General features: G+C 40.0%; 2 protein-coding genes across 3 annotated transcripts; both read right to left on the bottom strand.

Moving 5' to 3' along the window:
* Positions 1-2206: 2206 nt before the first annotated feature.
* On the bottom strand, positions 2207-4961 carry LOC109791246 (chaperone protein dnaJ 6). Of its 2 annotated transcripts, XM_083059493.1 has the most exons (9): positions 4681-4961; positions 4483-4578; positions 3783-3881; positions 3595-3696; positions 3369-3428; positions 3175-3281; positions 3003-3085; positions 2691-2781; positions 2207-2605 (listed from the first exon to the last, which is right to left on the bottom strand). In XM_083059493.1, exons 1-9 carry the CDS (start codon positions 4771-4773, stop codon positions 2398-2400), a joined length of 939 nt encoding a protein of 312 aa, XP_082915619.1. In that variant the 5' UTR covers positions 4774-4961; the 3' UTR covers positions 2207-2397. The 2 variants fall into 2 exon arrangements, with proteins under 2 accessions (XP_082915619.1, XP_020206105.1); XM_020350516.3 differs by lacking the exon at positions 4483-4578 and having other exon boundaries at positions 4681-4957.
* Positions 4962-7580: 2619 nt separating this feature from the next.
* LOC145949939 (uncharacterized) lies at positions 7581-10839 on the bottom strand. The gene is made up of 6 exons (XM_083060848.1): positions 10766-10839; positions 9619-10516; positions 9361-9504; positions 9154-9222; positions 7845-7948; positions 7581-7671 (listed from the first exon to the last, which is right to left on the bottom strand). Exons 1-6 carry the CDS (start codon positions 10837-10839, stop codon positions 7581-7583), a joined length of 1380 nt encoding a protein of 459 aa, XP_082916974.1.
* Between the last annotated feature and the right edge of the window lie 5907 nt (positions 10840-16746).

Here is a 16746-nt window from a genome sequence, read left to right as displayed (position 1 = left end):
ACTTCATCTTTAATGTCAAGGTTGTTTCTTTGTGCAAAGTAGGCACAACCTTCTAATTCTTCTAATAAGGGAGTTGGTTAGAATGAGTAAAACTTGATAAAATTAGATTGATCTTTTTTTACTTTCATTTGACTAAATTAATATATATATATATATATATATATATATATATATATGTATGTATATATATATATATATATTAATTTTACAGTGTCTCGATGATTATATTACTTTTTATTAGGTATTGTACTTTAAAAAAAACAAATTTACTTGATATACTTTTAATGGCTTCTAAATATTGCAAAATTTTATTTTAGTCTTCTAATAAAATTGTTACATGTGTTCCATATAATTTTTCAAATTTTTTTTGAAGATGATGCTATGATAATGTTGTATGTATATAAACTTATCATACCATATGATTTTCAGAATGATAACTGAAATTGTATAACTATATGCAAGTTACATCCCCTTTAATGATGACAGAAACAATTTTAGTTATAAAAATTACGATGACCGAAATTAAAAATAAATAAATAAAAAACTAAATTTGGCTATATGGATAAGAAAAAGACATATTAAGTAAAAACAATATTAAGGTTTTATTGAATTTGAAAAAATATTATGAACTTAAGTTGGGGAAATAATCTCTTATTTATCGAGTTTTAGCGAGAGTTTTTAAAAAATAATCTATTACTTTTATTAGAAATTAACTTTTCATAAATATGCACTCAAACATTTAATAATAAGATTAACTTTATTTGCTTATAAAAAAGTAATAATAATATTGCAATGAAAAGTATTTAATCAATCAAAATGTAGGTGATTGATGTAAAATATATGCATGCTTGCAAACTTTCATGGAGGAGATAAAAGGCATGGATGAAAAAAAGATAAACTTACTAGGATTTAGTACAAATTTCAGCAAGGTCACTCACAATAGCAAGAAGTTGTGATGGCAACACTTTGTACCCTAAAAGAAAATAAATTTTAAAAAATCACTAAATTTTGGAATATAAAGCCAACAGCTATTTTTTTCCCCCCAAAATGTTGTACTGGAAATGAAATGGGTTGACCGTTTTATTAATGTAATGTCATTTTGTTATGCGTTTAACAATTTATTTTTGAGAAAAATATATTTATGCATTGAAGAAACCTTACATCCTATTTTAGGACATGTATAGTATAATGGTCGCAATATATTAGGATAAGATAAAATATATAAATAAAATAAGAATAGAATAAATTTTAATTTTATCACCTGTTTGATATCATACAAGGAACAAGATAATATTGAGGTGTTACTATGTCTTGTATTTGACATGATAAACTTGATAATAATGAAATAAGATATAAATTGTGTTCAAATGACAAAATTACCCTTTTGTCAAAGCTAAAGTATTGATGGCAGAAAACTTGTTTTAACCCATATTCTTTAGAAGAAAAAATGTTCTTCTAAATCTTTAAAATAAAACGTTCAATTTTTTTAAATAAGTAAACACACACATAAGGGCATCATATATATTGCTATTATTTAACCTTCAATTATTAATTATTAATTTTCATTTTAGGACATAATATGTATATATTGTCTAAAACCACCGGTGGACACCCTCCAGTGTTTTTCCAACACTTATCACGTTAAGAATATTGTGGAAGAGAAAAAATAAATAAAATAGAGGTGCAACAATTCACATGACTGCATCGCATGATAGGCTCCAAGTCACATTTCTTAAGATGGAACCAAAAGGGTCATTAAATAATCGATACACATTTGATACGGAACACACATGTGCAGGTGCCAACTAATAGCTGCAACGGTTTAATTTTAAACCAACGGCTTTTTTATAGTCCACAACTTCATATCTCAGTTTGTGCGTGTTTAGAAAAAGAATCAGCAAATAGATAAGCTTATAGTTCACCAAATTTCTGAAGGGCAAGATGAACCTGTTTTAATTCAAGTTTAAAAATACTTTTTAGAACATTTTTTTACTAAAAATAAAGAACTTTTTCAATAAATTAAAAATTTTTTTAAAAAAACACCTTTAACTTATATTTAAACATATTTAAAGCTTAAACTAGCTTTTTGCCCACGGCTGCTTTATCGCATGAATTTACTGATAACATTGAAGGTAATTGATACTAGTATTTCACTGAGATCAAATTGTGATCTAGGTACTGAAGCATCAAAAACAAATAACAGGGATCAGAGAAAAATGATAGAAGATAACATAAGCCTAAAGCTTTTAGTAAAGTTCATGCTGTTTCAGCATTCACATTATCCACTAACCAGTCACATTAACAAATTACCCCTAGTTCACAAGAACTTCCACTAACAATAGCTGATGTACTGTTCAAACTCGACCAAATTTTACACAAAACAAAACCATAAGTTGGTTATTTTCGCTTAGACTTTTTTGAGGGCCTTCGGCTTTCCAACTTTATCTGTGCAGCTTCAAATTCCTCTTCGGAGGGTTCTGGCATCGGACCGCCACCATACTTTGAAATTAGAGATGAGAACATAGAATCAAAGCGCTCTTTCCTCTCATCTCGGCGTTGTGATATCATAGCATACAGATCTGTTTTTGATTGCTTATTTGATGATCTGTGGAAGATTTAAGCATGAGTATTTCTATATTACAGCACAACTGAATAACATAAACCAAACCAAACCCTACTGATAAACTTACTTTGCCCTTCTTCTTAAGGGACTTGTCGGTGGCTTCATTTCAGATATTTTCTTTACCCATTTCTTGTAAGCTTTTGTATCCTTCAACTCTCCTAAAGACATGAAGAGAAGAAAACAAGCATCAAGGAAATTGTTGAACAACCCAAGTAAAATATTTGCCTATATTACTACATGGTCTCCCATTATCTTATGAACTTCAAGATATATCCCAAACATTTAAAATTCTGTACATCTCTTTTCTAACAATGAAACCTACATCTAGATCAAATGTCTGGTCGAAATTTGGGGCAAGAATAGCTAGTGGTATTCTTACCAGCAACTATAGCCTCATCAAGAATATCCTTGAATCGGTGAGAGTCAAGTTTAGGATCTGAACAAAGCATCGAACAGAATAGCCTGCAAAGGGAAGTTACAAGATATCAAGCTGAAGTGAAATCCTTTACCCAACAAAAGGTTCTTAATTATCAGTAATCACAATGTTTTACCTGTTCATATTACCCTTGCACTTCTTGTACATATCAATCAAATCATTTTTCTCAGAGTCAGATCCCCTATAGTTTGCTTCAAACTCCTCAATGTCAGCTTCAGTGACCTATTAGCATATACAAGACCACACGGATGAAAAAAAACATACCGCAAGGCATCAGGAAAAAAAGGGGATCATAGCTAAAACATGTACCTTCTTGTACATTGCTCTGAAATATTCTTTAAGATTCTGAACAACGTCCCCTGCAAGCTCCTGATTTTAAAATATAACTGAGTTGCAAATGTCTAGGAAAATGCTAAAGTATCCTGAAATCTAATCTTTCATTTTGTTGTGGTGAGTTACAATGAAATTGATATAATGAGAACAGTTCCCTCCAATGAGCTAACAGACATAAAGATAAACCATGTGAAACGCTTACAGCATCATCAACACAACCAGTCTGATCATAAACTGCTCGTTTTTCTTCATCCCCGAGAATTGAGATAACATTTTGCAATTGTTGAAACTTTGCTTTAGCTTCCTGTAAAAACTGATCAATTACAACCGGAAACATGTATAATTTCAGCATACCAATTGGAGAACAACAGTAAACACTAGACAAAACACCTCATCATCGGGGTTCTTATCAGGATGCAGCCTCAATGCTAACTTGTAGTATGCTTTCTTTATTTCCTGTTGTGATGCTGTTCTCTCCACACCAAGAACCTAAGAACAATATCAAGAAATGGGTCATTTCCAAAACATCCTTGTTCATACATCACCATGTCACAAGCACCACAAATACAACACCGATGAGTGGAACACCCATTAGCTTCAGCATGGCAAACGCACAGAAGACTAGGATAGGAAACATTAGAAATACTGAATTCTCCTTTTGTAAAGTGATTAGAGAGTGAACTATACCAAGGTTGTGTCTTGAGGTCCCTAAATTTCTATAACAAGGGAAATTAGAGTAATTATTTTTCTGATTTCTATAGCATATTCCCGTCCAAGAAGTAAGACATCTCTAACGGGCCAGGACCATAATCACATGCCTAAGGACCCCGATGTTGGTGAAATCACTATAAATCAATGTAGGGAACTTTGAGGATATACAAAAACATAAGCTCAACAATCAACATGTCTTTACATCCTATAAGAGATATGATAAGATGTTTCACAACTTTCAAACACGAAGTAAGAAAACCTCACCCCAAAGTCTCCAACCTACCCAATACCCCCAACAATGTAAAAGCTTAGAATACGAATCCCAGCAAACACTACCCATGGGTTATAAACCGAATCAAGAGAAGATTAATCTACTAACCTTAATAAAAAATAATAAAAAAAATCCGCTACCCCACTGGGTAGAACCAAACCCTCTAATAGCAGTGTAACTGCCACAAGCTCGAATAACACATTCCTGGCAAAATAAATCGATCCTACAACTTATAAACAATCTAAAGCGAGTACAAATTGGAATTAAAGGGAAACGTAATTGAAGGATTAAGAAAATGCAGGGTACCTGATAGAGGGTGTTTTGGTTGTGATCGGAAGGGTTGACATCGGATTCGATTTCCTCGTCTTCGGAAACCCTACTTCTCTTCTTCTTCCCCATTTTTATAACTAGTTGATATTGGTTCTGCTTTGGTTGGTTTATTTAAATCAATTTTATGGCTTTAAAATCATAAATAATTAAAATAAAATGAAATGGGATTGGGAATTCCTCAATTTCTTCCCGCCATTCGCTTATCTTCTCATTCTTTTCCCGCCGTCATCTTCTGCTACGGACTGGTTTAGGGTATACTTGTATTCACAACCATTAGATATAACAATAATATAATAAAGGATGTAGATTAATTATCTTTAATTACTAGTATATGTAATATTAGTAAAATTTTATAAAATGGTAATAGATACTCAAGTATTATTTTTAATTTCATATATGTCCTTCATCTTTTTGTTAATCAAGAAAATAATAAATAATATTAATTTTTATTTTTGAAATTCTCTTTCTTCGACAAATATTTAATAATGATGATTTATATAAATGATATATAATTTATTAGTGTACAAATTAATCAACTCAAATAAGAAAAAATTGGCAATGGATAATTTTTAACAAGAAAAGATATGAAAATAAAAATAAAAATGAAATAGAAGTGCTTGAGCAAAAAATGGAAGTTTCCATAACATCCATCACATTAACTTTCAACCACCACCACCCCTCTTTCACTTTTTATACTTATATTTTCTCTCTCTACCACTTCTTTCTCTTTCTTTTTTTTTTTTTGTTGTCTTAATTTTTGTTTCTTTCTCACTTCTCCTTACGTACTCCTTTCACTCACAATTTTGGTAAACTATTGCAAATGTAACCTTTTTTGTTAGTGTTTCCTCTCTCCTTCTCTCCCACGTTTTAGTTTTTGATTTGTTTCTTATTGATTGTTTCGGTCTACTACACATTGAAATATTATTTAACACCCTCAATGTGAGAATCCTTGCAAAAAAATCAAAAAGGAAATAATTCCAAAAATAAAATTTTAGGATAAAAAAGGCCAAATAGTAACAACAGGACTATTTTGCAATTTCTTAAAACCTTAAAAATATTGTACAAAATTGACTGGATACCCGCTAAACCTTTAATAACCAGTAATTTTGGTGGTCTAGGGATGAAAGATATGCGATACTATTCCACCCTAAATTGCATCTTTTTGAATAAAAAGGTTATGCAATGTGAGTATAAAGTAGTTTTATAAGGTGATTCAATTACAATCTATTATTGCATTTGTTGACTTTTAAAGTAACTATTTTAAAAAGTTATGAAGACATTATATTTTATTAGTTGACAATTTAAAAGATTTTTTTCAAATCATTCAATAAGATGAATGCCCTAAGACGATAAATTATCTTGACATAAAAAGTCTAACAGATGAAACAATTCATCTATAAGAAATTTATTTTGAATTCATATCATTTAAGATGTTTGATAAATAAGTCAATCTTTGTATATATGATTCCTTAATTCGAAGTAAAATAGCTTCCTTGGTACCCACAATAACAAAAGAGAAGGAAAATATGTTTTTCATCATAAAAAGATAAGCAGATGCCTTGAATCACAAAAATTCTAAATAAAAAGTTTGTTTTGAACTAACACATGCATGACTCCATCTATTTGGTACTTAAAGGGTGATAAGTAACTTCCTTAATTAGATAAAAAGTAACAATTTGGTGAAACACATTTAATGCAAATAGTGTAATGACCCGGCTGACCACTACACACTACTCAACACCACAGAATCACACAGAAAGGACATGCATATACATAAGTAGCTACAATATACATATATACACAAGGTCCAATCTGAGCTAACATCAGAGTATACAAATACAACCCAAAGTAGCCAAACTAGTGGCCAAAACATCAAAAAGAATTAACTCTATCTGCCAGCTGTAGACCTGCCTTAACTCACCAACCGAACCCTGCTCTGCTCCCATATAACGTATGATCATCGTAGTCCAAACACATGGAAACAACAAAGGGTAAGCTAGTGAAAAGAATCAACATACATATATGAAAATATACATGTAGTGAACAACTACAGCTATCAACACATCATCAACATACAATTCATCAACTAATCAGCATAAACAGCGATAAAACACACAATGCGTCGTCACGCATATCATCTCGGAGATCTCTTACAACAGCTCAGCCTTACGGCCTACAATAGCTCAGCCTTCAACGCTCTACCCACACCAGAAGTCGGGGTCACCTTCAGAAACACATGTTCCCCTTCAGCAAACTCCAAAGGTTTTCGCCTTTTATCAGCATAGGATTTCTGCCTACTCTGAGCAGTCTTCATTCTCTCCTGAATCAGCTTCACCTTCTTAGTAGTCTGTAGGATTAGCTCCGGTCCCACAACCACTGATTCACCATCTTGATACCAGCATAGAGGAGTCCTACATCTCCTGCCATACAAGGCTTCAAACGGCACCATCCCAATACTAGCATGAAAGCTATTATTGTAAGTGAACTCCACCAACGATAGGACTTCCTCCCAGCTTTCCAAGTGGTCTAACACACAAGCCCTCAACAGATCCTCCAAGGACTGGATTATCCTCTCTGACTGACCATCCGCCTGTGGATGGTAAGCAGAACTCAGCTTCAGCTTCGTGCCTAAGGCTTGATGTAGACTCTGCCAAAATCTAGAAGTGAACCTCGGATCTCTGTCTAAAATAATACTAGAAGGCACCCCGTGCAATCGTACTATTTCTCTCAAATACAACTGCGTCAGCTTCTCCGAGGACCACTTGATGTTGACAGGCAAGAAATGCGCACACTTGGTCAACCGATCAACTATCACCCAGATAGCATCACTATTCTTAGCCGACCTAGGCAACCCGACGATGAAGTCCATAGTGATACTATCCCACTTCCATTCCGGAATCTCCATCTTCTGCATCAACCCACTCGACTTCTGATGCTCCACCTTCACCTTTTGATAGGTCAGACAGGCTGCCACATATTCAGCTATCTCCCTCTTCATACCAGACCACCAGAAGGTCTTCTTGAGGTCTTGGTACATCTTAGTCATACCAGGATGTATGCTAAGTCTGCTCTTGTGGTCTTCCTCCAACACAGCTATCTTCAGCTCAGCATCCTGAGGTAGGCAAATTCTGCCCTTGAACCTCAAGATTCCATCTCCGCCCAGCTCAAAACCAAGAGCCTTCTCAGTTCCCAGCAAACCAAGAAGCTTCACCAGCTCAACATCTTGCAACTTCTTAAGTCCAACCTGCCTCAAGAACTCACTAGTTATGGTAATCATCCCACAACTAATGTGATCCTGAGCTAACTCCACATAGAGATTCAAATCTCTGAACTTCTCCACCAGCTCCAGCTCTTCCACCATCATACCAGACATGTGGATGGATTTCCTACTCAGCACATCCGCCACAACATTGGCCTTACCAGGATGATACATCGACTGGAAGTCATAATCCTTCAGAAACTCCATCCACCGCCTCTGCCTCATGTTTAGCTCCTTCTGATCAAACAGGTACTTCAGACTCTTGTGATCACTAAAGACGTTGAACCGAGCACCATACAAATAGTGTCTCCATATCTTCAAGGCAAACACCACAACTGCTAACTCCAAGTCATGAGTAGGATAATTCCTCTCATGGTTCTTCAGTTGCCTTGAAGCATATGCCACCACTTTCCTGTTTTGCATCAACACGCACCCCAGGCCCTAGTGAGAAGCATCACAATACACATCAAAGGGCTCACCAGAATCGAGCAACACCAGCACAGGAGAAGTAGTCAACCTCCTCTTCAACTCATCAAAACTCCGCTCACAGGCATTAGTCTAAATGAATGGCTGCTCCTTCCTTGTTAGTTGGGTTAGAGGCGCTACTATCTTGGAAAATCCCTCAATGAACCTTCGATAGTAACCCGCTAGACCCACAAAACTTCGAATGTTAGTGACAGTTCTTGGACGCTCCCACTACAACACCGACTCCACCTTGGCCGGATCAACAACAATCCCCTCAACTGAGATCACATGTCCCAAGAACTTCACTTCATCCAACCAAAACTCACATTTTAAAAGCTTAGCGTACAGCTGCTTCGCCTTCAAAATCTCCAGCACCAATCACAAGTGCTCTCCATGCTCCTCCGGGGTCCTTGAATAAATCAGGATGTCGTCAATAAATACCACCACAAATTTATCCAAGAAGGGCCGGAAGATCCTGTTCATGTAATCACAACATACTCATAGTGACCATACCTAGTCCTGAAAGCAGTCTTCGGTATGTCACCCTCCTTCACCCTGATTTGGTGATAACTTGACCTCAAGTCAATCTTCGAGAAAACCGATGCTCCCTTTAGTTGACCCATTAAGTCATCTATCAGGGGAAGTGGATATTTGTTCTTAATGGTCAACTTATTCAACTGTCGGTAATCAACACACAGTCGACTACCACCATCCTTCTTCTTTACCAACAACACGGGAGCACCCCATGGCGAAACACTTGGCCGCACCAACTGCTTCTTCAACAGGTCCTCCAGCTGACCTTTCAACTCAACCAACTTAGCAGGAGCCATCCTATAGGGAGCCACCGACACTGGCCCTGCACCTGGAACCAAGTCAATGCTAAACTCCATCTCCCTAATAGGAGGCAACCCAGGCACCTCATCAGGGAACACCTCAGCAAAATCCCTCACCACATCAATCTCAGCAATGACTCTCTCGGTCTCCACACTCATGGCATCAAGCAGAAGATAGCACTCTACTCCATCTCTCAGCAATGATTCAGCTTGACCAGCTGAAATCAACAGCTCCTCCTCCACCTGAGGAAAGATCAGCCTCCTATTGGCACAATCTATAAGGATGCGATTGGCAGACAACCAATTCATCCCTAAGATTATGTCAATGTCCACCAAAGGTAAACAGATCAAGTTCACCTTGTATCTCTTCTCATTCACCTCAATCGGACAACCAGCACACAACTCCAAAGCAACTACCGAAGCAGAAGCGGACGTCGACACTAGTAGTCTCAACCCCAAATCACATACCGGCACACCCAGCATAGTAGCACAAGCATAAGAAATAAAGGAGTGGGAAGCTCTAGAATCAAACAAAAACATCACATCCTTACCAGCAGCTCTACCTTTCCCCTTCACAAGATCTAAGGAAGTAGAAGCTTCAGTCCCAGTCAAAGCGAATACTCTACCAGCTATAATGGGTTTGTCACCCCTCTGAGCGTCGCCTCTTTGAGTATCACTCCTCTGGGCACCCCTCTCCGGTCTGTTTCTGGTGGGACAATTGAACGACTCATGGCCCATCTGCTGACACCTGAAACACCGGCTCTCTACGTGTGGACAATCCCTGACAAAATGGGGCCCAACACACCTGTAGCATCTAAGGGTAGCACCTTTACCCTGTCTCCCTCCTCTAGCAACATCAGCAGGTTGCCTAATGACAGGACCCCCTTGCTGTGGTTGGGGCATATCATATGGATTCCTCTGATTTCCTCCTCTCTTGGACCCAGCTGGTCCCTCAGCAGTCTTCATCACACGATTGCCACCTTCCAACCGCTCAACAACCTTCGCATTCTCAACTAAGGTCGAAAACTCAGTGATGGCCATAGGCACCACCACCCTCTTCAACTCCTGTTTCAACCCCTCAGCAAATCTCCTGCATTTCCAGGCCTCAGATATAGCTTGCGAATAGAAACGAGCTAGGTGCTCGAATCTCATCGCATACTCAGAAACTATCATCCCTCCCTGGTGCAACCGCATGAATTCAGCCTCCTTGGCGTGCCTCACGCTCTCCGGGAAGTACTTCTCCAAGAACACTCTCCTGAAGACTCCCAGTCAACAACCACTCCTCTAGTAGTAAGCATATGGTGAGTACCCCTCCACCAATGCTCAGCCTCCCCAACCAGCATGTACACAGCATATGCCAGCCTCCTCTCCTGAGAACATCCCAAAATAGCAAAGATCTTCTCCAGCTCAGATCCAGTGGTCAGCTACCTCTGGGTCTGCATCTCCCTTGAACTGTGGAGGATGACATTTCTGGAACTCAGCTAGATCCCGACTCTCCTATGACCTCACGGGCCTTGCTGCACCAGCTGTAGCTCTATCAGCATCCATCCGAGCAAAATAGGCATTTTGTTGCTGCATAGCCATGGCCATCATCTCCATGGCACGGGCTATCTGCTCATTGGTTCTAGTCATTGTCTACAAAAGTAACAACATCTTTAGTATATGTCGCCACCCGCCGAAACGGACCTTGGCATTCGCGACGATGGTTGGACTCTTTTTAAAGGTTTGAAAAATGATGGATTGTCAGAACGACTTATTCTCAAACTGAGACCTCATCGAACTAACAGTTTTATTAAATGATTCACCAATCCATGTTAATCCCAAGCGGGACCCTCCATGGATTAGTGATTTTCGCAAAAGAAGGGTTCTTGGAGTCGCCACCAATGTTTTACTCAAAACATTGGAAAAAGATATAAGGCAATTGATTTCATAAATCAACTTTGGCCATTACAACCAGAGTCGGGTAAGGGAGTCGGTTACGTGCGAGGAAGGTGTTAACACCCCACAACGCCCCTTTCGGGTTCCCTATGACGGATTATTTTATAAATAACAGTGTAAAATTACTAAATTACCCCTATTTATTAGAAACGACTATAAACGAGATATCTACATGATGAAAAATGCAATGCAACAATCAGAAAGCAATAAAAGGAAGGATTTGAAAAAGAAACCTTTGAAGCGTGCTTTTATATATTTAAACAGACGTTAGGAGGATTTTTGGCGCTCCTTCCCACTACACGCTCGCTCGTTCCTTCCCTAAAGATTAATTTTTACTATGGAAATAAAAAAGATTTCCCTTCGACTAGTTCGAATCCTCAAGCTAAATGCTCAGAACTCAAGAACTTTGTCGGATCGGCTCTCGGAGAGACTTCTAGGGCAGAACACTGCTCAAAAACCCCAGAATACTCAGCAAGAGGGTCCAAAAGTCTGGAAAAAGTGTGTAAGGACGTGCAAATGACGTCTTATTTATAGGATTGGGGCGTAATACGGCCTGGGAGGTCAATACGGCCCGTACTGGGTTTTTTGAACTACAGTACGGCCGTACGTATTGAATTTGGTACGGCCGTACTGAAGTTCAAAAACTTCAGTACGGCCGTATTGAATTTGGTACGGCCGTACTGAAGTTCAAAAACTTCAGTACGGTCGTATTGAGTTCACTACGACCGTATTGCAGTTCAAATGGCTCAGTACGGCCGTACTGAACCTCTAGGAGGGTGTATTGAGCTCCAATCCTCACACACCCTTATTTTGAGCTACTCTAAGACTCCTAGACCTACAGAGAATCATCCTAGGGTCTTCTAGGAGTCCTTCTGGCTGACTTTCCTTCAATCTTTGAGAGTCTTCGAGCTTTATTTCCGACCCGGACAATTTTAGGGGTCTACAGCTGCCCCCCCTTTACTTAGTCGAACGGCTTCTTTGGTGTACCGATTGACAAGTAAAGGAGTTGACCCAATTGTCCGGGGAGCAAGCCACCCTTCCGACTTGTAGCATCTTCAGGTGGGAAAACTGTTGAGTAGCCTCTCCAAGTTGAGTATTAGTCGTCGCCTCTCCAGGCTCGTCGCGTGCCTCGGTGTTTCTGACAACCTTGGTAGCGTGAGTTTGCCCTCTCCAGGGTCTGCGGTTACCGTGTTTCTGACGACGTTGGCCGCTGCATACCTCCGTGTTTCTGACGACGGGGTAGCTGAGTATTAGTCGTCGCCTCTCCAGGGTCGTTGCATACCTCGGTGTTTCTGACAACCTCGGTAGCATGAGTTTGCCCTCTCCAGGGTCTGCATGCCTCCATGTTTCTGACGATGTTGGCAGCTGCATACCTCCGTGTTTCTGACGACGGGGTAGCTGAGTATTAGTCGTCGCCTCTCCAGGCTCGTCGCATACCTCGGTGTTTCTGACAACCTCGGTAGCATGAGTTTGCCCTCTCCAGGGTCTGCGGTTACCGTGTTTCTGACGACGTTGGCCGCTGCATACCTCCGTGTTTCTGACGACGGGGTAGCTGAGTATTAGTCGTCGCCTCTTGTCGCCACCGGCCCGAAACGGGCTTTCGGCATTCGCGAAGGATGGTTGGACTCGTTTATTTGTTTAAAAAATGTGGATTGCTAGAATGACTTATTCTCAAACTGAGACCTCGTCAAACGAGCAATATTATTAAAAGGCTCACCAATCCATATTAATCCCAAGCGGGACCCTCCATGGATTAGTGGTTTTCGTAAAAGGAGGGTTCGTGGAGTCGCCACCAATGTTTTACTCAAAACATTGGAAAAAGAGATAAGGCAATCGATTTTATAAATCAACTTTGGCCATTACAACCAGAGTTGGGTAAGGGAGTCGGTTACGCGTGGGGAAGGTGTTAGCACCCCACGGCGCCCCTTTCGGGTTCCCTATGACAGATTATTTTTAAAAGAACAGTATAAAATTACTAAATTACCCCTATTTATTCTAAGCAATTATAAATTGACTATCTACATGATGACAGTTTAAATATGCACACAGAAAGCAGTAAAAGGAAGGATTGAAGGGAAACCTCTTGAAGCGTGCTTTTATATATTGCAAAGAACTGGGAAGCGTTTTGGCGTTCCCTCGCTCTACAAGCCCGCTCCTCGCTCTCCTAGAACAAAATTTTAACTAAGGGAATCAAAAAGATTTCCCCTCGACTAGGTTCGATCCTCAAGCAAAATGGCTCGGGGCTCAAGAACTTCGTCGGATCGACTCCCAGAGAGATTTCTAGGGCAGAACACTGCTCAAAAACCCCAGAATACTCAAGGAGGGAGTCAAAACTGAGTAAAAAAGTGTGGAATGACGTCCAATTGACGTCATATTTATAGGGAATAGGCGCAATACGGCCTACAGGGGCAATACGGCCGTATTGAAATTTTTGAACTTCAATACGGTCGTATTGAAGTTCAATACGGTCGTATTGAAATTCAGAAATTTCAATACGCCCGTATTGAGTTCGCTGCGGTTGTATTGAAGTGTCAATACGGTCGTATTGACTTCAGTACGACCGTATTGAAGTGTCAATACGGTCGTATTGACTTTAGTACGGCCGTATTGGGCTTTTTCCCTCCACTTCCTTATTTTGAGCTATTCTAAGACCTCTAGACCTACAGAGAACCCTCCTAGGGCCTTCGAGGAGTCCTTCTGGCTGATTATCCTTCAGTCTTCGAGAGTCTTCAAGCTTTATTTCCGACCCGGACAATTTTAGGGGTCTACAGCTGCCCCCCCTTTACTTAGTCGGACGGCCTTTTGGTGTATCGGCTGACAAGTAAAGGAGTTGACCCAATTGTCCGGGTATTGTGCCGACCTTCTGACTTGTAGCGTCTTCCGGTGGAAAAATGTTGAGTAGCCTCCCCAGGTGGGTGCATACCTCGGCGCTTCTGACATCCTCGGTAGCTGAGTTTACCTTCTCCAAGGTCAACTTCACTCGACGCCCGAGCCGGAAGTTGGACATCAACGCGCCTCTGATGACGATGATGGTTGAGTACCGCCTCTCCAGGCTTAGCTTCACTCTTTGTTCGAGCCGGAAGCTAAGTATCCTTGTGACGACGGTGAGCAGTATGAGTTTTGCCTCTCCAGGCCTAGTCTCGCTCTTTGTTCGAGCCGGAAACCAAGCACCTTTGTGACGACGGTGAGCAGTGTGAGTTTTGCCTCTCCAGGCCTTGCTTTGCTTGTTGCCCAAGCTGGAAGCTGTAAGTACCGTCTCTCCAGGCTTAGCTTCACTCTTCGTTTGAGCCGGAAGCTAAGTACCTTTGTGACAACGGTAAGTGGTGAGTACCCCTTTTCCAGAGATAGCTTCGCTCATTGCCCGAGCCGGAAGCTGCATACCTCCGTGTTTGTGACGACGGGGTAGCGTGAATATCTCCTTTCCAGGGATTCGTGATGATTTTGTCTCCACAGTCCACGATGCTGCTTCGACGGTTGTTTTTTGATTTTGTGCCACTAAGGGCTGGATAACGCAGGGATCCGTCTAGGGGATGTGCAGTTACTCATAGGTTCTTGTGTCCCAACTTTCCATTGCGTAGTTGGTTCCCACTGGGGAATTTCTGATTCCTTTGGGTGCAGACACAAAGATGCTCTTTCTGATGTGAGCGGTGCCTTATGATTGGCTGACGTCCTTTCGATGTCGGTGGAGTATCCCGGTTATCCTTGTTCGGGTGTCTCTTTTGGTTTTCTGATTTTGCTGCCTCTGTGTAGGCTGTTATCCACTGGGGGATTTTGTCGTTGATTTTGATTAGCCTCTTCTGTTAGGCGTATCAGCTTGACGTTCAATGATTGGCTGAGAGCCAGATTCCACTTGGGGAATGATTATTGATTTTTTTATTTTTTCTCCTTCTGCAGGGATGCCTCTTGAGTAGGCGACTGGGGATTTGGGGATCTTATGTATCCCAGAGTATTATTTAGGAAGCCTCTACAGGCTTAGCCTCACTCGACACTTGAGCTGGAGAGCTATCTTCACTGAGGAAGTTTAAGTCCTTTGACTTGGATATTCTGCTTGGGTGATCGTACTTCCATTGGGAATGTCGTCGATCTTGCTTTGATAGCTCTTGCTGGGGATTTTGAGTCCAAGAGCGTGAGTTGAGGTTTCTCTGGGGAGTATTATTTCTGCGAGCCTCTCCAGGCTCAGTTATTCTTTGATGTGGGGGATGAGGAGTATTGTTTCGGCAAGCCTCTCCAGGCTCAGTTATTCTGTATAAACTGTTTGTCGGATTTTCTATATCCTTGCCTTTTTTCATTTTCGGCTTTTTCTGTATTTTGCCTTTTCTTTAGATTTGGCTTTTTTCTGTATTTTGCCTTTTTATGTTTTTGGCTTTTGCTGTACAGAATTTAAATTGCTAAAGAAATTAAATTCAGTTATTATGAGAGAGTATTATTTCGGCGAGCCTCTCCAGGCTCAGTTATTTTGAGAGTATTCTTTCGGCAAGCCTCTCCAGGCTCAATTATTCTGTATGATGCTGCTGATTTTCTGAATCTTTGTATTTTGCTTGCTGCTGTCATACACAAGCAATTTTCTATTTTTCTATTTTATGCAGTTGCCTCATGATAAGGTCTTTGAATGTGCAACTAATGTGTGTGTGATGCACAAATGCAATACAATTTTTTATTTTTGTTCATTTATTTAGAAAAGTGAGTGGCTCTCCCTATCCTCTTCTTCTTGGAGGACTTTCTGTCATTGACGCGAGGGAGTATTTTTGTGAGCCTTTATGCAGGAGATTATGGATTTTACAGGAACCCCTCCAATTTTCTTTTATTGACCGATTATTAAGAGTTTCGTACAATTTTTAGAAACATCAATTTAAAGGCATAATCACAAGGTCAAGAAAGAAAAGAAACAAATGGATATTTTATTGATATTCACAAATGTTTATACAGAAAGATTTACAAAGGGAATTTCTGAAGAATGGCTGGCCAAGGTAGGCTATACATTTTTGGCTTAAACAATTATATCTGTAATTGTCGCTCTTCCCGTTTCCCTAATCGTTTCGGGTGAGATGCCTGAGCCAGGAGTGTAGATACTGCAAGACGCTTGCTTCTAGAAGATTATCACTCGGACCGCCTTTCGGTTTTCGGTTGAAGTGATCGTTGCTCGCTTTACTTTTTGCATCTTATTCTTTTGCCCCTAATTTTTGCCTAGGACGTGTCCTAGCGGGGATAATTTTGCCTTTGTTTTGCCTAGTACCCTTGTACTGGCGGGCTTTTTGTTTTGCCCTAACTTTTGCCTAGGATGCCCTTTTTGGGTTTTCATCCTAGCGGGCTGATGCAAGCAACGTCTTCAAGCATAATACTTCTTTACCACGTCAGCGTTGACTGGGTATCGAAGTTCTTCTCCGTCCATGTCTGTGAGAATCAATGATCCTCCGGAGAAGGCTCGCTTTACCACGTATGGTCCTTCGTAATTTGGGGCCCACTTTCCGATTTTGTCCTTTTGAGCCGGTAGCAATTTCTTCATCACCAGCTCTCCCTCATGGTAGACTCGAGGATGGACTTTCTTGT

This window comes from Cajanus cajan, chromosome 7, assembly GCF_000230855.2.
Source record: "Cajanus cajan strain Asha chromosome 7, NIPB_CcT2T_4, whole genome shotgun sequence".
NCBI classification, from domain to species: domain Eukaryota; kingdom Viridiplantae; phylum Streptophyta; class Magnoliopsida; order Fabales; family Fabaceae; genus Cajanus; species Cajanus cajan.
Note: the sequence above shows the minus strand (reverse complement) of the source record. Positions and strands in the feature narration are given on the sequence as shown.